The 16,813-nt window shown below is 48.2% G+C and overlaps 3 protein-coding genes across 3 annotated transcripts; all 3 read right to left on the bottom strand.

Moving 5' to 3' along the window:
• Positions 1 to 201: 201 nt before the first annotated feature.
• Positions 202 to 2,533, bottom strand: hoxa9a (homeobox A9a). Its single transcript, XM_061814015.1, has 2 exons — positions 763 to 2,533; positions 202 to 453 (listed from the first exon to the last, which is right to left on the bottom strand). The coding sequence occupies exons 1-2, from the start codon at positions 1,289 to 1,291 to the stop codon at positions 209 to 211; spliced, it is 774 nt and encodes a 257-aa protein (XP_061669999.1). The 5' UTR covers positions 1,292 to 2,533; the 3' UTR covers positions 202 to 208.
• Positions 2,534 to 4,450: 1,917 nt separating this feature from the next.
• LOC133503783 (homeobox protein Hox-A10-like) lies at positions 4,451 to 7,675 on the bottom strand. Its single transcript, XM_061825721.1, has 2 exons — positions 6,599 to 7,675; positions 4,451 to 5,268 (listed from the first exon to the last, which is right to left on the bottom strand). The coding sequence occupies exons 1-2, from the start codon at positions 7,500 to 7,502 to the stop codon at positions 4,991 to 4,993; spliced, it is 1,182 nt and encodes a 393-aa protein (XP_061681705.1). The 5' UTR covers positions 7,503 to 7,675; the 3' UTR covers positions 4,451 to 4,990.
• Positions 7,676 to 11,455: 3,780 nt separating this feature from the next.
• hoxa11a (homeobox A11a) lies at positions 11,456 to 15,728 on the bottom strand. Its single transcript, XM_061825733.1, has 2 exons — positions 13,377 to 15,728; positions 11,456 to 12,586 (listed from the first exon to the last, which is right to left on the bottom strand). The coding sequence occupies exons 1-2, from the start codon at positions 14,026 to 14,028 to the stop codon at positions 12,351 to 12,353; spliced, it is 888 nt and encodes a 295-aa protein (XP_061681717.1). The 5' UTR covers positions 14,029 to 15,728; the 3' UTR covers positions 11,456 to 12,350.
• Between the last annotated feature and the right edge of the window lie 1,085 nt (positions 15,729 to 16,813).

Genomic DNA, 16,813 nt, shown 5'->3' on the forward strand with positions numbered 1-16,813 from the left:
GACAACTAACAAAAAGGGGCACTGTTAAAATTGTGCAATATAAAAAAAAAAGGTAGTCGCTTGAAACGAGAGGCTAACATGCTTTTTGTACAAGACAATTAAGCCAAATGGCTCCTGCTATCTGGACCGCGCCAGCCAACGAGTTTTTCCAGAACCGCCCGAGAAAAGCTCGCCATGGGCCTAAATGTGCTTTCCCCCCCTTCATCAGTCACTCATCTTTCGACGCAGCGCCATCTTTGTTAAACTTCTTCATCTTCATCCGGCGGTTCTGGAACCAGATTTTAACTTGTCTCTCCGTGAGGTTCAAGAGCCTCGCCACCTCGTACCTGCGGTCCCGGGTCAGGTACGTGTTAAACAGGAACTCTTTCTCCAGCTCCAGGATCTGGTGCTTCGTGTACGGACAGCGCTTTTTTCTCGTGGCGCTTGCGTGGAGCCAGTTGGACACGGGGTTATCTGGAAAGAGTGGGGAAGGTGGGGGGGAGGATGGAGGGAGGGGGTGACGACCGGCCAAATGCACAAATATATACACATGGATGACAATGCGGGGCGAGCTAAATGTTGCCAATTAATAGGGGCCGTTATAGAGGGGTTGGGCGTGGGGACGGGGTGGGGGGGGGGCGCATAAGGAAATGGCATGCTAAGAATGGCATCTGATGTGACGCGCGCCCAACCACGCAGCCTGGCGTGACATTCATAACCCCCCGGAAAAGAAGGGGATACAAACAGAAACAAAAACAAACTACAAAAGACGCCACGACTTACTTGGCTCCATGAGCGTCGGCTTCTCGTCACACTCCCCGCTCGCGTCTACTCCCCGGCCGGCGAGCGCGTCCTTCTCCCCGGCCGATGGCACCGAGCCGTTGCCGCTGTAGTCGGAGAGCAGCAGCGCCGTGTGGGAACCGGCAGCCTCGGGTTTGATTCCGTAATGGTGGGACGCCTGTAATCCGCTCATGGGCAGGGAGCCGGACACGGGCTCCAGGAGCCACGACTGGTAGCGGGCGTCCGACTCGGTGGCGGTCGGGCCTTGCGGGTGCCCGTAGGGGTGGTGGTACACCGACGAGACGCCGCCTGGGAACTGAGCCGGGACGTGGCTCCACGACGGCCCGAACACGGGCGCTTTGGACGTGAAGGTGCAAGTGGCCAGCTCGCCGTGGTCGCTCATGGAAGGCGGGTGCTGCCTGCCGTGCTGGTACCCGGGCCCGGAGGGGTACCTCGACACGGAGAGCTCCTCGCTCTCGGGGAGAATGAGAGAATCCACGTAGTAACTAGTCACCGCTCCGGATGTCGACATGGCGGAAAACACGTTGACGTGCGCGCAGTTAGCCGGCCAGCGGAGCCATACAGCGACAAAAAAGCACGCACACACTCATACGCAAGCAGTAAAGAGTAAAGAGAGCCTCGCAAAACAACAATGTGGAGAAATCAAGTAGCAACTTGGCCCCTCGCACAACTACAGTGGGCTGTAATGTGGGAGCCACGCCGCCAGGCCATTGGACGGCGGGCGCACGTGATCATACAGGCTGAACAATAAAGTATAAATCAATCCCCTCCGCTCATTAAATACGCACCCAGTCCCCAATAACCGGCGTAGTTTGAAAAATAAATAAAATCTGATGGATGCTGGATAAGAGGGAGGTGGGGGGGGGGGTAGATATGAATGGAAGGACAATGGCGGAAGGGAGCGAGAAACTCCATTTGTCGCCGTTGCCGTTTCATCTTAAAGTCTCGCTGCAAAACGATGCGGGATTTTCTAAGATCACTTTATGAGCTATTTTATTAGCCACGTAAGCACCCGACCCCATTGATGCTGACCAAAACAATGCGGGAAAACTGCTCAGGACCGGCCAGTATGCCTCAAAATCCGCACGAGCCCGACGACTTTCACATTTTAGTCTCAGTTTGCCATTAATTAATTCTACGCGCTGGTCCTTAAAGTCCAAGTGAAAAGATTTTACGTGTGGGCGGGAAAAAAGTCACGAATTGGAGAGCTAAATGGAAGTTATTTGCACTCTATAATTTAGATAATGTCCATGTGTGGCCGTGTTGTGCTGCGGAAATAAAACATGCTCATTAACTTTAACGTTGATTAGAGGTTGCTTTTAACAACATTGCCGTGACTTACAATTCAAGACACGAGCTGCACTTGCAAAAAAAAAAAAAAAAAAAAAACATATTGACGCCCGTGCAGTGAAGGGGGGCAAAGATAGTCGTCGCGTAAACTGTAATCATTAGTTAGAGGGGAGAAAAAAATAAACAGCACACATCATTTTTTAAGTCAAACATGCATTCAAAATGTTTTGTATTTTTATTGTAATCATCAGTCTCATATTCCAGCTGTTTTTTTAGACCCAAACTGAATGACAACGTATTTTTTTTTTTAAATGGGCATTTAATTAAAAAAAAAACTCAAAAACTAATAGGCATTTAACTAATAAAATCGCTGAATGAAAACTAATTGGCATTTAATTAATAAAAACAATTATACTTTGGATCTTGACTCCAAAGCACTGCGTGTATTAAAAGTAAAGACCTTAACGAATGCGTCCCACTCGACCACAATTAACTCCACAGGAATTCTTTTTATTTCCCCAAAATAACCTGCACGGCGGACGGTGCCGTTTAAGGCGCCGCCCGACTTGGTTCTGGCGTGCAACGCCGCAATGGCGCTACCGGGCCTGCACATTTCCCCGTCATCTCGCCCACGAGCAAACACCGCCAGTGGCTCACTGTAACTATACACTTCCATACAGATGAAATATGCAAACATTTTTAGAATGGAACTACGCCGGGGAGCCAGCGAGGGGCCACGCTTGAAATATTTCGGGGGAAAAGGGGAAACACACACAAATGGATGTCAAACAGACGAGTGCAGATACAACGCACGGATTGCAGCGGTAATCTTACGAGTGACTGAGGCATTCGAACAAATGCAAAAGTAAAATGCTTAATGGCAGCTGCGTCAAGCGCGCTCACAAACAAACACGGTTGTGCGCGCGCGCCAGCATCTTTGCGTTTACCCACGAGGCCACATGAGAGCTGCATTGCAATTCAGAAAAATAGAAATAGACAAGGTGTACGTCTTCAAATTACACACTTCCACCTTGCTAGGTGCACATTGTTTGGCTAACAGACAAACGAGGAAGGGGGTGGGGGGCGAGAGGCGGGGGGGGGGGCAGGAAGGGGTCTCAGAATAGAGCGTCCACAAACGCCTCAGATGAGGAAAACGCCACTATTGCAATAGTTGTCGGGCTGTAAAACCTAAATCAGGTTGTTTTTTCCCACCAGCTTTACCACGGGGGCTATTGAGCTCGTTTGCCCGGCCAGATAAGAGCCTGTCTGGCGGATCTAAATGTCGCCATAAAGCCCTTCCCCTCCTTTTGTCTGAGCCGCTATTGCGCAGCAGAGGCATCCGGTCTCGTTGCCCACGGAGGTCGCTGTTGGCCCATTCACCTTCCCCTTCCCCTCCACTGCGGTGGTCGTAACCGAGGCCTTGTGTCTGGCGCGTCTGCGTCACACTACTCGGGCAGAAAAAAGAGCTCTTTTGGACCGCAACATCACATGGTATTATTTGTCATAGATGCATGCTGGAGGAGAGGTTGTTGCAGATGTGACGGTAGTCCAAAATTGGTTGGGGGGGAAACGAGTTTGCAGCTCAACAGGCAGCCAATCCCGTCTCGTCATTAGCTTTGGATCACGTACCCGACCTGTCTGTTTGATTTTTAATTTTTCTTTCAATCCCTGCGTTTGTTCTCCATTCGGCGTCGACGTGCACAACTGGGGCAATTAAGACAGTTTCATGTTGCAGAGTTAGAAATGCACCCCAACAACATGAAACTACCTAAACCACTCGACAGTCCATCCGGGGGGGCCCTCAAGTCAGTAAACAACCCACCAAAAAAAAAAAAAATCATATCAAATGAAATAAAATCACACGAAGCAAACCGGAACCGATGGGGAAAAACAACACAGACGCAGTCGATGCACAACGCGGCGCACAAAGAGAATGAAACGCGCTTACCCGTGCATCGTCCTCGTGTCCATTCCGGTTATCCCCAAATTAAGAAGGAAAAAAAGTGCAGTATTGAATCCACGGGTGTTGGAATAAGAAGAGGAGAGCAGGGCCTCCTCTCCGGTTGAAAGTCTCTCCCACGACTGAAGCAGCTCGTCGAGGAGAGGGAGAAGCCTCATATAGCAGCCAGTCATAAAACTCCACAATAGCCTCCTGCGTGCGGCGAGACGCCTGATAGCCTCGTTTCTTAATTATTTCCGATGCTAATTGCCGCTCGTCTTAAAACTAAATGCAACCCAAAGTGGAAGCTACGAGGATTTGGGGAATTTGGCTCACACCGACACACGAAAAGAAAAGGAAAGAAAAAAAAAGATTACAACACACACACAGGCAGCAAAAATACAAGCAGCTACTGCGTAATGCGACAGGGCGATAATTTATTCAGCATGACACAAAAAACACAATGTCGGCATGTACACAAAAATATATACAAATCAAAAACATGGCCACGCGTGCTGCGCTTTTTTTTTTCGTGAAAACGCCACTAAAGATTGTTTACTCAACTGACACATTTAGCTAGTACACAAAAGAGGACTGTTGACTAAACATCTAACTTGGTCACAGGTGGATTATTATTATTATTATTCATAGTTATTATTTAGGTGGTGATTGTAAAATGATTCCATGCAAACTGAGGTCAATTATTTTCGTAGAGATTTGACTGAAAATAAGAAGTGTGTGTGTGTGTTTTTTTTTTTCTTAAAATGGGAGAAATGTGTTCCACTGCCTACCAACTAATCAAGAACACGACAGACGAGACTGGTACGTAGACGTGTTTCCATGGAGCCACCACAGGACGGTTATCAAGGTTCTGTGGCCCACATGTGAAATGAGTGCGTTGGGGCGCGGTGGTCGTCACCCGACTACTATTTTTTCCCCTTTTTAATGTTTTTTTTTGGGGGGGGGGGGTCACCTCGTTCATCACGAAAATCCGTAGTTGGAGGTGAGCTCCCGGATCCTGTTCTCTCTCGTCATTTTCTTCAGTTTCATCCTGCGGTTCTGGAACCAAATTTTGACCTGTCTGTCCGTCAGGTGCACGCTTTTGCTGATCTCCAGGCGGCGCTCTCGAGTCAGGTACATGTTGAACAGGAACTCCTTCTCCAGCTCCAGAGTCTGGTGCTTGGTGTACGGGCAACGCTTCTTCCGGCCGCTCTTTGCAGTCAGCCAGTTATTGGCCGCGTGGTCACTTTTGTTGTCGCCTAAAAAGGGGGAGGACACACACACGGACACACACACACACACACACGAATGCGTTTTAACATGCACTGCAGTGTGCACAACTTGCTAACAGACTGCGGTTGTGTTGTATATTTAGCCAGTGAACTGACTATGAAGTGCGGTTTTGTGACAGTGGGGGGGTGAACAAACTTGTTGCATGTTTGTCCTATTGTGTGCGTTTCGATTTTGTGACAATGAGTGTGGATTTTTGCTTTTTTAATTGGTGAATTTGTGTTTGTATTTTTCTGCTTGTGTGTGTGTGTGGTGTGTGTGTGTATGTGTGTGTGTGTGTGTGTGTGTGTGTGTTTTGGGTCAGTGTGTTTGGACACGAGAATTTGTGTTTCTTATATTTTTCCCTGTGTGTCAATTTTTTTTTTTTTTGTTATCTTAGAGGTGGTTTGTGCGTGTAATTGTATTTTAATGTCACCGTGGATCTGTAGTTTGGAAGGTAGTGTGTTGTACTTTTGTGTGAGTGTATTTATACTTTTGTATCTTTGTGTCACTGTGTTCGTGTGTATCCATGACCATTTAGAATAGGTAGATGTTGTATTTTTATATTTGTGTGTGTCAGCTAATGTGTGTTTGTATTTTTTTTAAATAATATACCACTATCAACAATTATTTTTATTTTACGTATATGTTGGGGTTTTTATGGTAGGGTGTGTTGTGACTGTGCTTATTTTTAATAGATTTGCATACATGTACCTGTCAATAGGTGTGTACATATAGATAATTTTTTTGTTTGTTTTCGTAGTTGCGGGGTGTGGAGTGTGTGGGGGGGGGGCGATGAATGCGTCCTAGAGTGTGTATCACTGCGTCAGCAAGCACGTGAGGGGGCGCGGACCTATATGTGTGTGTGTTGTGTATTTGTGCGTCATTGGGCACGTGAGGGGGCGCGCACGTGTGTGTAGTCCAAAATGTTACACGCAACAAAATCTAAATGACTTCAAAAACATACTTTAACGTGTCAGTAATTCACTCCTCCAGCTGAGACTGTAATATATTATTGACACGGGCTTTAAAGGCGTTTCTACATTTACATAGAATACAAAACGTAGAAATCTAAAATTCCCAAGTTAGAATTAAAAAAAAAAAGGGGGGGGGAGGTTGCTGCTTTCTGAATGAGCATGGCCATGTTACTCGTGCCTAGCTCCTGTTGGTTTCTTCCCGGTTGGACGATTCTAACTAATGTTCTATGCAAGGATTTCCAAGACATGCCCTGATCGTGACTTGTCAAGCTAAACAGGTGCTGCAGCCAAATATCTAGTGCATGAGCCCCCCCTCCCCTCCCCAACAATGAAGGCTGATTACCTTTGGCGTCCTTCTCCGGCCTCTCCTTGTCCTGCTCATCGCTCTCTTCTGCCGAGGAGGCTTCCGCGTCCGTGGACTCGCGTGGATCTTCACTGGCGGGGGGCGCGTGGGGCTGCCGGTCCGAGTGGCCGGCGGGCAGGGGCTCCTCGGTGTCCCCGCAGCTCCCTTTCTGCGGCGCGCTCGGAGCCTGCGTGGAGGTGGGCGCGGGCGAGTGGAAGCGGCCGGGGGCGCTGGAGTGCGGGCCCAGATGAGAGAAGGGAGGGTTCGGCTGCGGGTCGTCGGCGCTGTAAAGTTTATGAGGGTGCGCGTGGGTCTGAGACAAGCGGAAATAGCACGGCATAGGAACTGTGCCGCCTCCTCCTCCTCCGCCGCCGCCATCGTTGATGGGGGCTAACCGTGAATACGTCAGGTCTTCGGCACCAGAATCTTTGGGGCACTTGGACTGCTCATACAGGCAGTAAGCGCTCTCTTCCTTAATGCTTTGCGGGAAGGAGCAGGGCGTGACCTGAGGAGCCACGGGGCGCTCTTGGTCCACGCGACATGACCTCTGCGCGTCCATCCACATCTCCATGCTGGACAGGTACGCGCCCGGAGCGCTGACCGCGTTTTGGGGCCCCGCGTCTGCCCGCTTGGGGAGACCTGCGAAGTATCCATAGTTGTGCAGTCCGTAGGGCACTTCGGCGGCTGCGCTATGAGGCACGCACACGGCGGCGCCCCCCGCGTAATGACCTCCGCAGTTCTCCGCCCTGCCGCCGATCAGGGAATCCACTAAGAAGGCATTCGCTGATGGAGCGTCCGAACATGACATTATCGTGGAGAATTTGGGCGAAGGGAGAAGGTAGCCCCCTCGGTCTGACATTTCTCGTGCAAAACATGCTGGATATGATTCGGAAGCGCCCCTCATTCTAGCGTGGGAGCGGGGCGGCCAATGGGAAGCTCGCAAACGGGGCAAAGTCCCGCCCACTCTCAGCCGACGCAGCACCGAGCCGAGGACGAAGAGAGCGCGGCCATCGCTGCTCTATACTGTATATGCGCCACCATTAGAGCTTGAAAAGGAGCGACATCCTCCGCAGCATGAAACTTTTACCATACAAAAATATGAAAATCAGAAGCAAGCCCCCACCCCCACCCCGCCCATTCACAACAATGACTGCAGCATTCGGCATGACAACAACGTTGCAAACAGATCCTTACGTTACAGAATGTTGTCAAATCAAGTAGGAACCTGTACAGGACACCTAAAAACACGCCAAGCAGACATAAACAAAGCCACAGGACTTTGGGAGGGGGAGCGGGGGGGGGGGGGGGTGTCAATAAAATGTTGCTATAGAAAAATGCGCCTATGGCGAGAGGCTTGCTAAAAAGCATTTATCAGGGGGCTTCCACCATCTTAAAGACAGCAGGATCAATTCCGTCCTGGAAAAAAAATAAAAACCAATTTGTTTGAACTAATATGGCTCGAGGAAGGTTTCAGAAATGTCAACAAAACGAACATTTGTGTTATACCACGTGAATGTCCCTCAAAGGCAAGGCCAACTTTGTTGTCATTTAATGCAGTAGAAAGTATGTAAAATACACCAGTATTGGGAAAAACTAAATCAACTTTAAAGATGACGGCTATTGTGTCAGCAAATGAGAATAAAAAAGTTAGGGGAAGTTAAAACGGGTAATTTATCATTTAACTGTTCAAATATTTTAATAGCTTCTTTTACGAGTATATTCGATGTCTTTTTGTTGCAGGTTATTCCCAATTGTTAGAATAGCTGTGAGCATGAAAATGCGCCAATATTTATGATTTGGAGGATAATAAAGGGTTTGATTTTTCCCCCCTCACAGGGTCAATCATATTTATTTAGTTATTTATTTATTTTCCGCAGCACAACATAACTTTGAGCCCTCCAAACAAAATGCCTACGTAGATTTTACCGGTCATTTATTATTGTTGGAAGAGTCTAATAAATCGGTGCTAATATCTAAGTGCGCCACGCACGCCCACTTCACGTTGCTGGGGGCGATTTGTGCACTTCTATTGCTCAAATTCATTTCGGCGAGCTTTGCCATTACCGGGCCCACGTGGGCTGTAAAAAAAACCCACACGGATCCTTTAAAATGCAGGGGGGTGGGGTTGGGGGGAAATGGAAATACAGGAGAAGCATAAAAAAAGAAGAAATATTAGACTGAAGAGGTAATGCATCAAGCTTTAGACTAGTAGATTTAAGAAAGTCCTTTGAATTGATTTAATGCCAACATCTGTTGCATGTAGGACTAAAATGTGTTCAGATAAGATTTGATAATTCCAGGGGACAAGATGGGGAAAACACTCGTTTACCACATTTTAATATTTTATTTTCCACAGACAAACACATTTAAGATAAAGGTAAATTAATATGTAAATATGAGCTAGCTAGTTTTACATTACTATACAGATTACTATACAGATCAAATGTAAATATATATATATATATATATATATATGGGTTTTTTTTTAAAAGCTTTTTCAAAAGCAGGGCGCTTATATTTTCCACTTCGAGTTAATGGTGTTTCAAGACATATAACATCAGGGAAAGATTTCAACGCCGTTGCCGTAAATAAGAGCAAAATTTCAGGAGCAAAAGCAAACGGTCCTGGGCAGCCTCTTGGACATTTGAACCAACGACTGAGACCAAATAGATCAATTCATGACTTACACGGTCCAGTATTTTACGGTCGGGGCCTGCCGTGCCACACTGCGGACGAGGAGACGGCGGAGCTATCGATATCTTTCCGCCGCGGTTATTAATTGTGGCCATTAAATCTTCATTTTCACGGCTGACGGGCTGAACGGTGTCGTGTGACCACCGGCTTAGATCAGGCCCGCATCATGGCGGCCGGGGTCGGATCACGTTCCTCCGCAGTGCGGCGACCGACAACAATGCGGCGTTTTATTACATCCAGCGGAAGCATTTATTTTTCAACAGAGGAGAGCAAACAAAAAAAGGTGGGTTCAGGGAGGGGGGGGGCGAATAGTCCCACACGAATTGACGTCCAGAGACACCGAGTAGCCTCAAGGGCAACTTGTCGGAAGGAAAACGAGAATCAATCAGCCTCCTATCGCGACCCACGATCGGCTTTGACTAATCAGACGTTTGATCCCCTCCGCACGTTTTTGGAACCGCGTCAAGAGGAAGTGAAGACAAATCTTGTGATTTAAGAAAGGGGCTGCTAATCTCGCAGAGGAGTCAGCAGCGCTTGGACGGCGACTTTTGAAAAGCCCCAGCTCAGCGAAATGAGGAGCACATGCCTGCGAGCAATGGCGCACATGTGTTGCCTTTTGGGGGGTGAGGGGGCGGCATGAGGGGTTTCCGCACGGCGCTGGGAACTCCAGAAGAACCAAGGAGGCTCATATTTTCAAACTTGGATAAAAGGAGGGCTGGAGTGGGGTGGGGAGGGGAGCGAGGGGTGGGGGGGGTCTCGGAATGGGAAGATTAGAGTTTCACCTCAAATCAATTTTCACACGGCAAAATGTGGCGGTTTTACCTGCGCGCGTTGGAGGTGAAGCAGCCACGGCCGTGACATTGGTTCCAATAGCGCCGCCAGGTGGTAAAGTCCAGTCCGGTCCAACCCAGTCGGCGAGCCGCTCTGATTGGCGGCGGATAACCCACGCGAGGGAACCCGGTCCAGAAATGAAGTCGACGCAGAACCGCTTCAGCGCGGTCCTTCCTCTTCCTGTCGCGCGGGCTCTCGCCTCCTTGGTAACAGTTAATAACCTTGGGGTCTCAGACAGTTTATTGCCGTGCACTCCAATTGTACAAATGCTCCAGACCCTCAGACAGGTTTTACGACTCCGTCGCCTCGGCAACGGGGAGGATGTCCCGTAATTAGGGGCAGAATTCCAGCGCGCAGTAAGAGATGCGCGCGAGGCAAGGCCGGACGACAACAGAGAGGGGGGGCGGGGGCCGTGGGGGGGGCAACCATAAACTTCAGCCTCTCTCTCGCTCTCTCGCCGGCGTTTACGAGCCTTTTGACTGTCATATATGAACGCCAATGCGCTGCGGCTAGCTGCCATAAACGCAGCGATAACAACAGCAAATATGGCGGCGGTGCACAATCCAAAGGGCTGCTGGAACGAGGCTCCCCGGAGCCAATATGTGGCGTGACAGGAGGAAAACGGTTTTACAAAAGCACCAGGAAATAATAAAATTAAATAGAAAGATGGGGACAGAGCAACACTGCAACTTGTTTTTAAACTGTTAGTCACTCCACCATCCCCCCCAAAAATGAATGCAGTCTTAAATGCTCATTAAATTTGATTAAGGTAAAAATGACGCTCAATGGGGAAAATCCTTATTAGGGGTAAAAAGTGTTTTTAACACACTGTTCTTTGTGATACAATCTGGAAATATGAAACCAACGCCAGATTAACTTTGTGCCAACTATTCACACGCAATGATACAATTGTTTTGTTTTGTTTTCCGTGCCGTGATTTCTTTTTAGAGCCGTCCTTTTTTTTCTTCTTTTAAAAAGCCATCACAGCTGCGGATTTTTTTTTTTTTTTTTTTGCAAGGCATTTGTTTATAAACCCTGACAGAATTTTCAAGTCGTGAAATTGTTGCCTGTAATGATTCCAATTTGACGTACTTCGTAATTCCACAACTCAAATATAAATTTTCCCCAAAAACTAATTATTGCAACTTAAAGTATTTAAAAACAAAACAAAACTATGTCGCACTTATTTTTGCACCACATTCCTGTGTTGGAAATGCATTTCCACAAATTCTTCGTCAGTCCAAGTCAAAACACTTTCAAACAATGCTTTCAATATTTTCAGTGTTTATTTGGAAATATAGTATAATACACAATTGTGTTGGGGGACGGAACAAGCAGGAGGGTCGATGCGGTGACCCTGACCCCTTCTGGGCTCCGACAGCAAACATTTGTTTTGATTTTTGTTTTACATCATATTCAGATTGGGTGTCAGACCGCAAGAACCAAACAATTGCGAGTCATGAAAGAGAACCGGAAACGATGGAGTTGGGGGTGAAAACGCCGCTTGCAGCAGAAACCCGCTGCACTTTTGTACCCGTTTTGGGCCGCGTGTACACCGCCCGTGGATCCGGTGGACGAGCTTATGTCTCTGGTGGTTAGGCCTGCAGTATTTTGACTAAGAAGTCAGTTGAAAAAAAAATTAAAATGGCATTGCCGGTTTGGGGTATTAAAACTACACAAATACTCCGTCCTCAAAATGGAAGACTGTGAACCTGCTTAGAAATTCTGACGTGGTTAGCCGTGACATTAAAATGAAGTAAACGAGTGGCTACAAAATAAATAAGCACACACAGAGGGGGGAAAAAAACTACGTTACATTCTCATTTCGTTCGGACAATATTTGGTCACACCAAAGTTTCTACTGATTCACTCGTACATGAATTCCGTTTTTTATTTTATTTTATACCGATAAAAAATCATTACATTTTGATGACAAAATACACTGGTTCAGTCAGAGTAAAAACTGATTTTTTTTTTTTTTTAAAAAGGGAGCACGTGAATCAGACTAGTGCGTGGGGTGACCGGTTTTACGCCTAGTTCCCCCTTTTACCTCTCCCCAAAAAAAGAGCTCGAATAGCGGAATAAAAGTCCATGAGGCAAAAACGTCTTCATCGAAGCTGGCCATTTGGGCCGTCTGCGAACTTGAAAGCAACCGCTATCGTGTTGGCGGCCATTGTGGTGCCTGCCGACGCCAGCCGCAGCCTGAGAGGGAAGTCAAAGACGTCGCTCACGAAAGCAGAGGGTTGGACGTGTAGTATTGCAGTCTGTCCCGGTTCAGCTTCTTCTCCTTCATGCGACGGTTCTGGAACCAGATCTTCACTTGGCGGTCGGTCAGGTTGAGCATCCGAGACAACTGCAGACGCTTCTCCTTGTTGATGTACACGCTGAAAAAGAATTCGCGCTCAAGTTCTCGGATCTGATACTTGGAATAAGGGCACCTCTTCTTGCGGGTCCTCTGTCCATCTGTGGAGGGGGTGAGAATCGGGGAGGATCAGTGAAAACCACCGTTTGAAAAAAAATAATCAATAAAAAATAATCAATAAATACCACTCGAAAATTAAACCCTATGATGAGATTCCCAGTTGACCCTACTGGTTTGGAAAGACAATGACTGGCGAACGAGAACAAAGGCTTGAAATATTAAACTTTTTTTTTTTTTTTAAATGACGAGTACACGCCAGCATTGCTCAGCAATAAGGTGTCGTCGTCCCCCCCCCCCCCCCCCCAGCTGACGCCAAACGCTCGCTGCTGCTTGGCTTTGACCTTTTCCAGCAGCGGGCTAAATATACTCACTCCCCACTGGCTGCAGACTACGAGGAGGGGAGTGGGCGCAGAGTTTTGGAGAAAGACAATTGACTTGGTCAAAAGCGGAGGAAGATGAGGTGACATCCTTTAACATACACACACAGAGACACACACAAAAAAAGTGGCCTGACAGTAAGACAAAGGCACCGCCCTCAGAATGCAAAAACGAGATTTTTAAAGACTATACGGAATTTTTTGCACACAAATAGGGTTTACATTAATTTGTGGGAAATAAAAGAAAAATCCCTTTCACGGTCAATTTCAAAAGCAACGACGTGATGGTGCGGTTTATAACGAATTGCTGGAAGGGTATGGGAGGGGGTCCGCAGGCCCTCTATAAACATTATAAGCTTATAAAACTGCTTATAAAATTTTTAATAGCGGCGTACAAGAGTAGAAAGTTTCTCTCATAAGCGGTTGCGGCGGCCGGAGAGCGTGCAATGCTTACTGCTGGCGGATTTCTCCTCATTGTTGCCGGAAGACAGCTCGGGGCTGCTGGTTTCCTCCCGGGGCTCCTTGGCTTCGGCGTCCCGGCAGGACGAGCCCGAGTCCTCCGGAGCCGAAGCGGGCTGCTTGCTGTGCGTTTTGTCTCCGGTGTAGCCGTTGGCGGAGGGACTGTCGGTGGCGGTGCCGTACGCCGTGTCGTAGAACTGGTCGAAGGCTTGCGGGAGGACGCCGTTTCTCCCCACGTTGCCGTAGAAGTTGGACGAGCCGGCGGTGCCGTGATGATGGTGGTGGTGATGGTGGTGGTAGGCTGCGGCGGCGGCGGCGGGGCTGCTTTTGCCGAAAATGTCCGACTGCGCCGACAGACAGTCCCGGTGCACCATGTCCTCCGCGCCCGGGTAGCACTGCGCCAAATTGCCCCGGTGCGGCCATTTGGCGGACGCGTCGATGGCCGCGTACTCCCTGAACGTCACCTCGCGGACGGGCTGCACCGGCGGGAGGTTGGACGAGTACGAGTAGGTGACCGGCCGGGTGGACGCACTCTGGGATAAAAAGGAGGGCAGCGCGGAGAAGTCGCTCCCCGCCGACACGTAGTAGGTGCAGCTGGGCAAATACATGTTGGAGCCGACAGGCACCCTGTCGTCAAAATCCATCATGGCTCCCGTTCCTACGCCTCGGATCCCTCCACGCCCGCCCTGAACATGGCTCTGAGGCGCCGTGCTTCTCGCCTCTCTCAAGCAGCTCCGCCAGGCAGAAATTGCGAGACGTAAAGCTGACGTGGAGAGCCATCGCCGTCCACTCCACGGAGGCGGGAGTCACGTGACCAGGCGGCAGAAATTGACAGATTTTGCAGCGCGCGCGTGCGTGGGTGAGAGCGCGCGCCCGCCCGCTAAGCTTGACATTGATAGTTTATGGTCGTGTTGGACTCGGAATGAATTCTTTGAAATTGCAACAGATCAGACGAGCAGAAAACCGCCATCACTCCTTCGCGACCGCACCAATTTGCGCTCAATAATTTGCAACACCACCGCGAAATATCAAAACATACTTCCGCAGGTTATTTGCTCTCACCATGTGCGCGATTATTTATTTTCAAATACGGCATTCCAACTTTGTGTTCACTTTGATTAGCGGATTTGAAATTTACTACGCGAATTGGAGGAAGGAGACGCTCGATCTTATCTCCAAAGTCTGCTTTTTGAATCGTCTTAGTCGTCGCCATTTGGTGCTTTTTTACAACGCCGAGCGTTTGGCTCAGTGCGCAATTGGTTATCAGGGTCATGTTCAAAGTAGCGGCTAACGTTTCAAACTGTCTACGCCACAGCAAAGGTGAAAGGAAATAGGCGGGCACGCAACAAATGTAAGGGATGCAATTCTTAAAGTTAGGCCTTGCATACGTGTAATATTCGGGTTTTTAAAAAGTACACTTCAGATGAACGCACCAGGTATTTCAAGTAATATTTTTGCCGTGCTATGCTCCAACCCAAAATATTGCTTTTTGAATTGGACGTGACCTACAAGTGTATTTGACTGGATTCCGACACGGAGGAATAAAGCGCTCCATTTGTCGCAGCACGCTCTTCGTCTCCACTTTGACGCACGGCCATTTCTTCAAGTCTTTGCCGGACATATATTTACAAAATATATCTGCCTCGCTGCAGCAGTAAAACATTTGAGCTACATTTTTTTTTTTTACCATCAGGTCCATCATATAAAGCGCTATACAATTCAATTTAAAGATTCAACCCAAAAGTTTGGTTATTTGTGGTTTCAAATAACTATTTGAGACGTTATTAGCAGTACGCATTCAAAAAATAAAATAAATCCAAACGGTCGTGTGCACTTCACGCACAACTTCAGGGTGCGTTCTACAATTTCCATATTTTATTTGATTTGATTTTATTTTAATGTGGCGGTACTGTCAATGGGCAAATTATCAGCGAGGCCACCGCGGAGCTGGTTTTGGAGCGCCTGCAACCTGACGCTAATATGTTCTGAAGGGGAGCCTTGGACTCGGATTAGGACCGCCGCGGCTGGCCGGGGCCCGCAGCCGCACGTGAAACACAAGCCGCAAATATCGCGCACGCTAATGCACTTCTTGCGTGGCTTTGAATGAATCGGGAAGCGAGTCGTGTGGCCCCGCGGGGTTGTATTTTATTTAGATAAGTTGCATGCACTGGAAACAAAACAAAAAAAAAAAATAGTTGTGGGACTTTTGAGACTAAAACGCTCCGCCTCTCGGCCAGTCCAGACTACTTCAACGAGGTGTGCGGAGGCTTTTAAGCTCTAATTGAGCACAGGGAAAGCAAAGGCGAGCCCTGCACAGACGTGGCTGTGGTTTTTATAGCTGCTATACTATTCTGTGGAGCCCCCCCCCCCCCCACCTCCGCCCCCCCAAGCAGACATCACAAAACTGGCCAAGCATGGCAGCAAGTCGCCACCTCCACGGATCGAAAGTCAGCAGCTTGAGGAGCAACAACGGTAAGATGCATTTAATTGCAACCAGCACAGTAACTTAACACTGACTGATTGGATTGTTGGAGAATCCAAAAGCAGAGCACGAGCTCGTTCAGTTGCTTTAACCTTTGGTGGGGGTATGGCGGGGGCGGGGTTGGGGGGAAGTGTGCCCGAGCATCATTCTTGGGGGATTTTTGGCAAGCGGAGTGCAGTCTGGCACCGGGAGCGCTCTCAAAGCCAAAGCTTTGTCTGAACGCTCGACTTCAAGTTCGAGGGAGGCGAAGGAGGCACAAAGAAGCCAAGAGGCCCCGTGACGCGGCTGAGGCTGCAGCCATTGCTGCCGGCGCACTCGGTCGCGCCAGCCGGCAACTTCCGGCTGGAAAAGGCTCACGTTGGCGGGGGATTTTTGCATTTGAAATCCACATTCAGCATTTCAACATGAGCGTTCTTTTGCCGCTTTGAATGCGTGTCTGTGTTAATGGCCTTGGGGCAGGTTAAATGGCACACACACAAGAAGACTTGATACAATATTTCTATGTAGTCCTAATATTGTGAATGAAACTAGCGAGTGTGCCCACTTTCTTGGGGGAAAATGACATTTACGACGGGAAAAACATTTGGGGGGAGAAAAAAAAACTTACATAAACTCTCAAACAGAACTTAGTGTCTAATAAACTCAGTTTGAGAAAAATATAGCGTGAACCCACTTAAGGGAAAACGTCCAATCTTGACGACACTTTCCAGTTTTGAACGTGGAAAAACATTCCAAAGTGCATTAAAACTTTGATTTATCACATTTTGTGAAAGAAACTACAGTGAGCGAACCCGATTTGCGTCCAGGAAAAAAGGCCGACACTTGTGTGTACTGAGTTGTTTAACAAGCACTATTTCAACGTGCTCCTCAAGCAAATTTAGGGATTTCCACCCCTTTTTTAATCGCCCACACAAACAAGAGGACATATAGATGTGCCAAAGCCGCGTGCA

Source organism: Syngnathoides biaculeatus, chromosome 1, assembly GCF_019802595.1.
Source record: "Syngnathoides biaculeatus isolate LvHL_M chromosome 1, ASM1980259v1, whole genome shotgun sequence".
Lineage (NCBI taxonomy): Eukaryota > Metazoa > Chordata > Actinopteri > Syngnathiformes > Syngnathidae > Syngnathoides > Syngnathoides biaculeatus.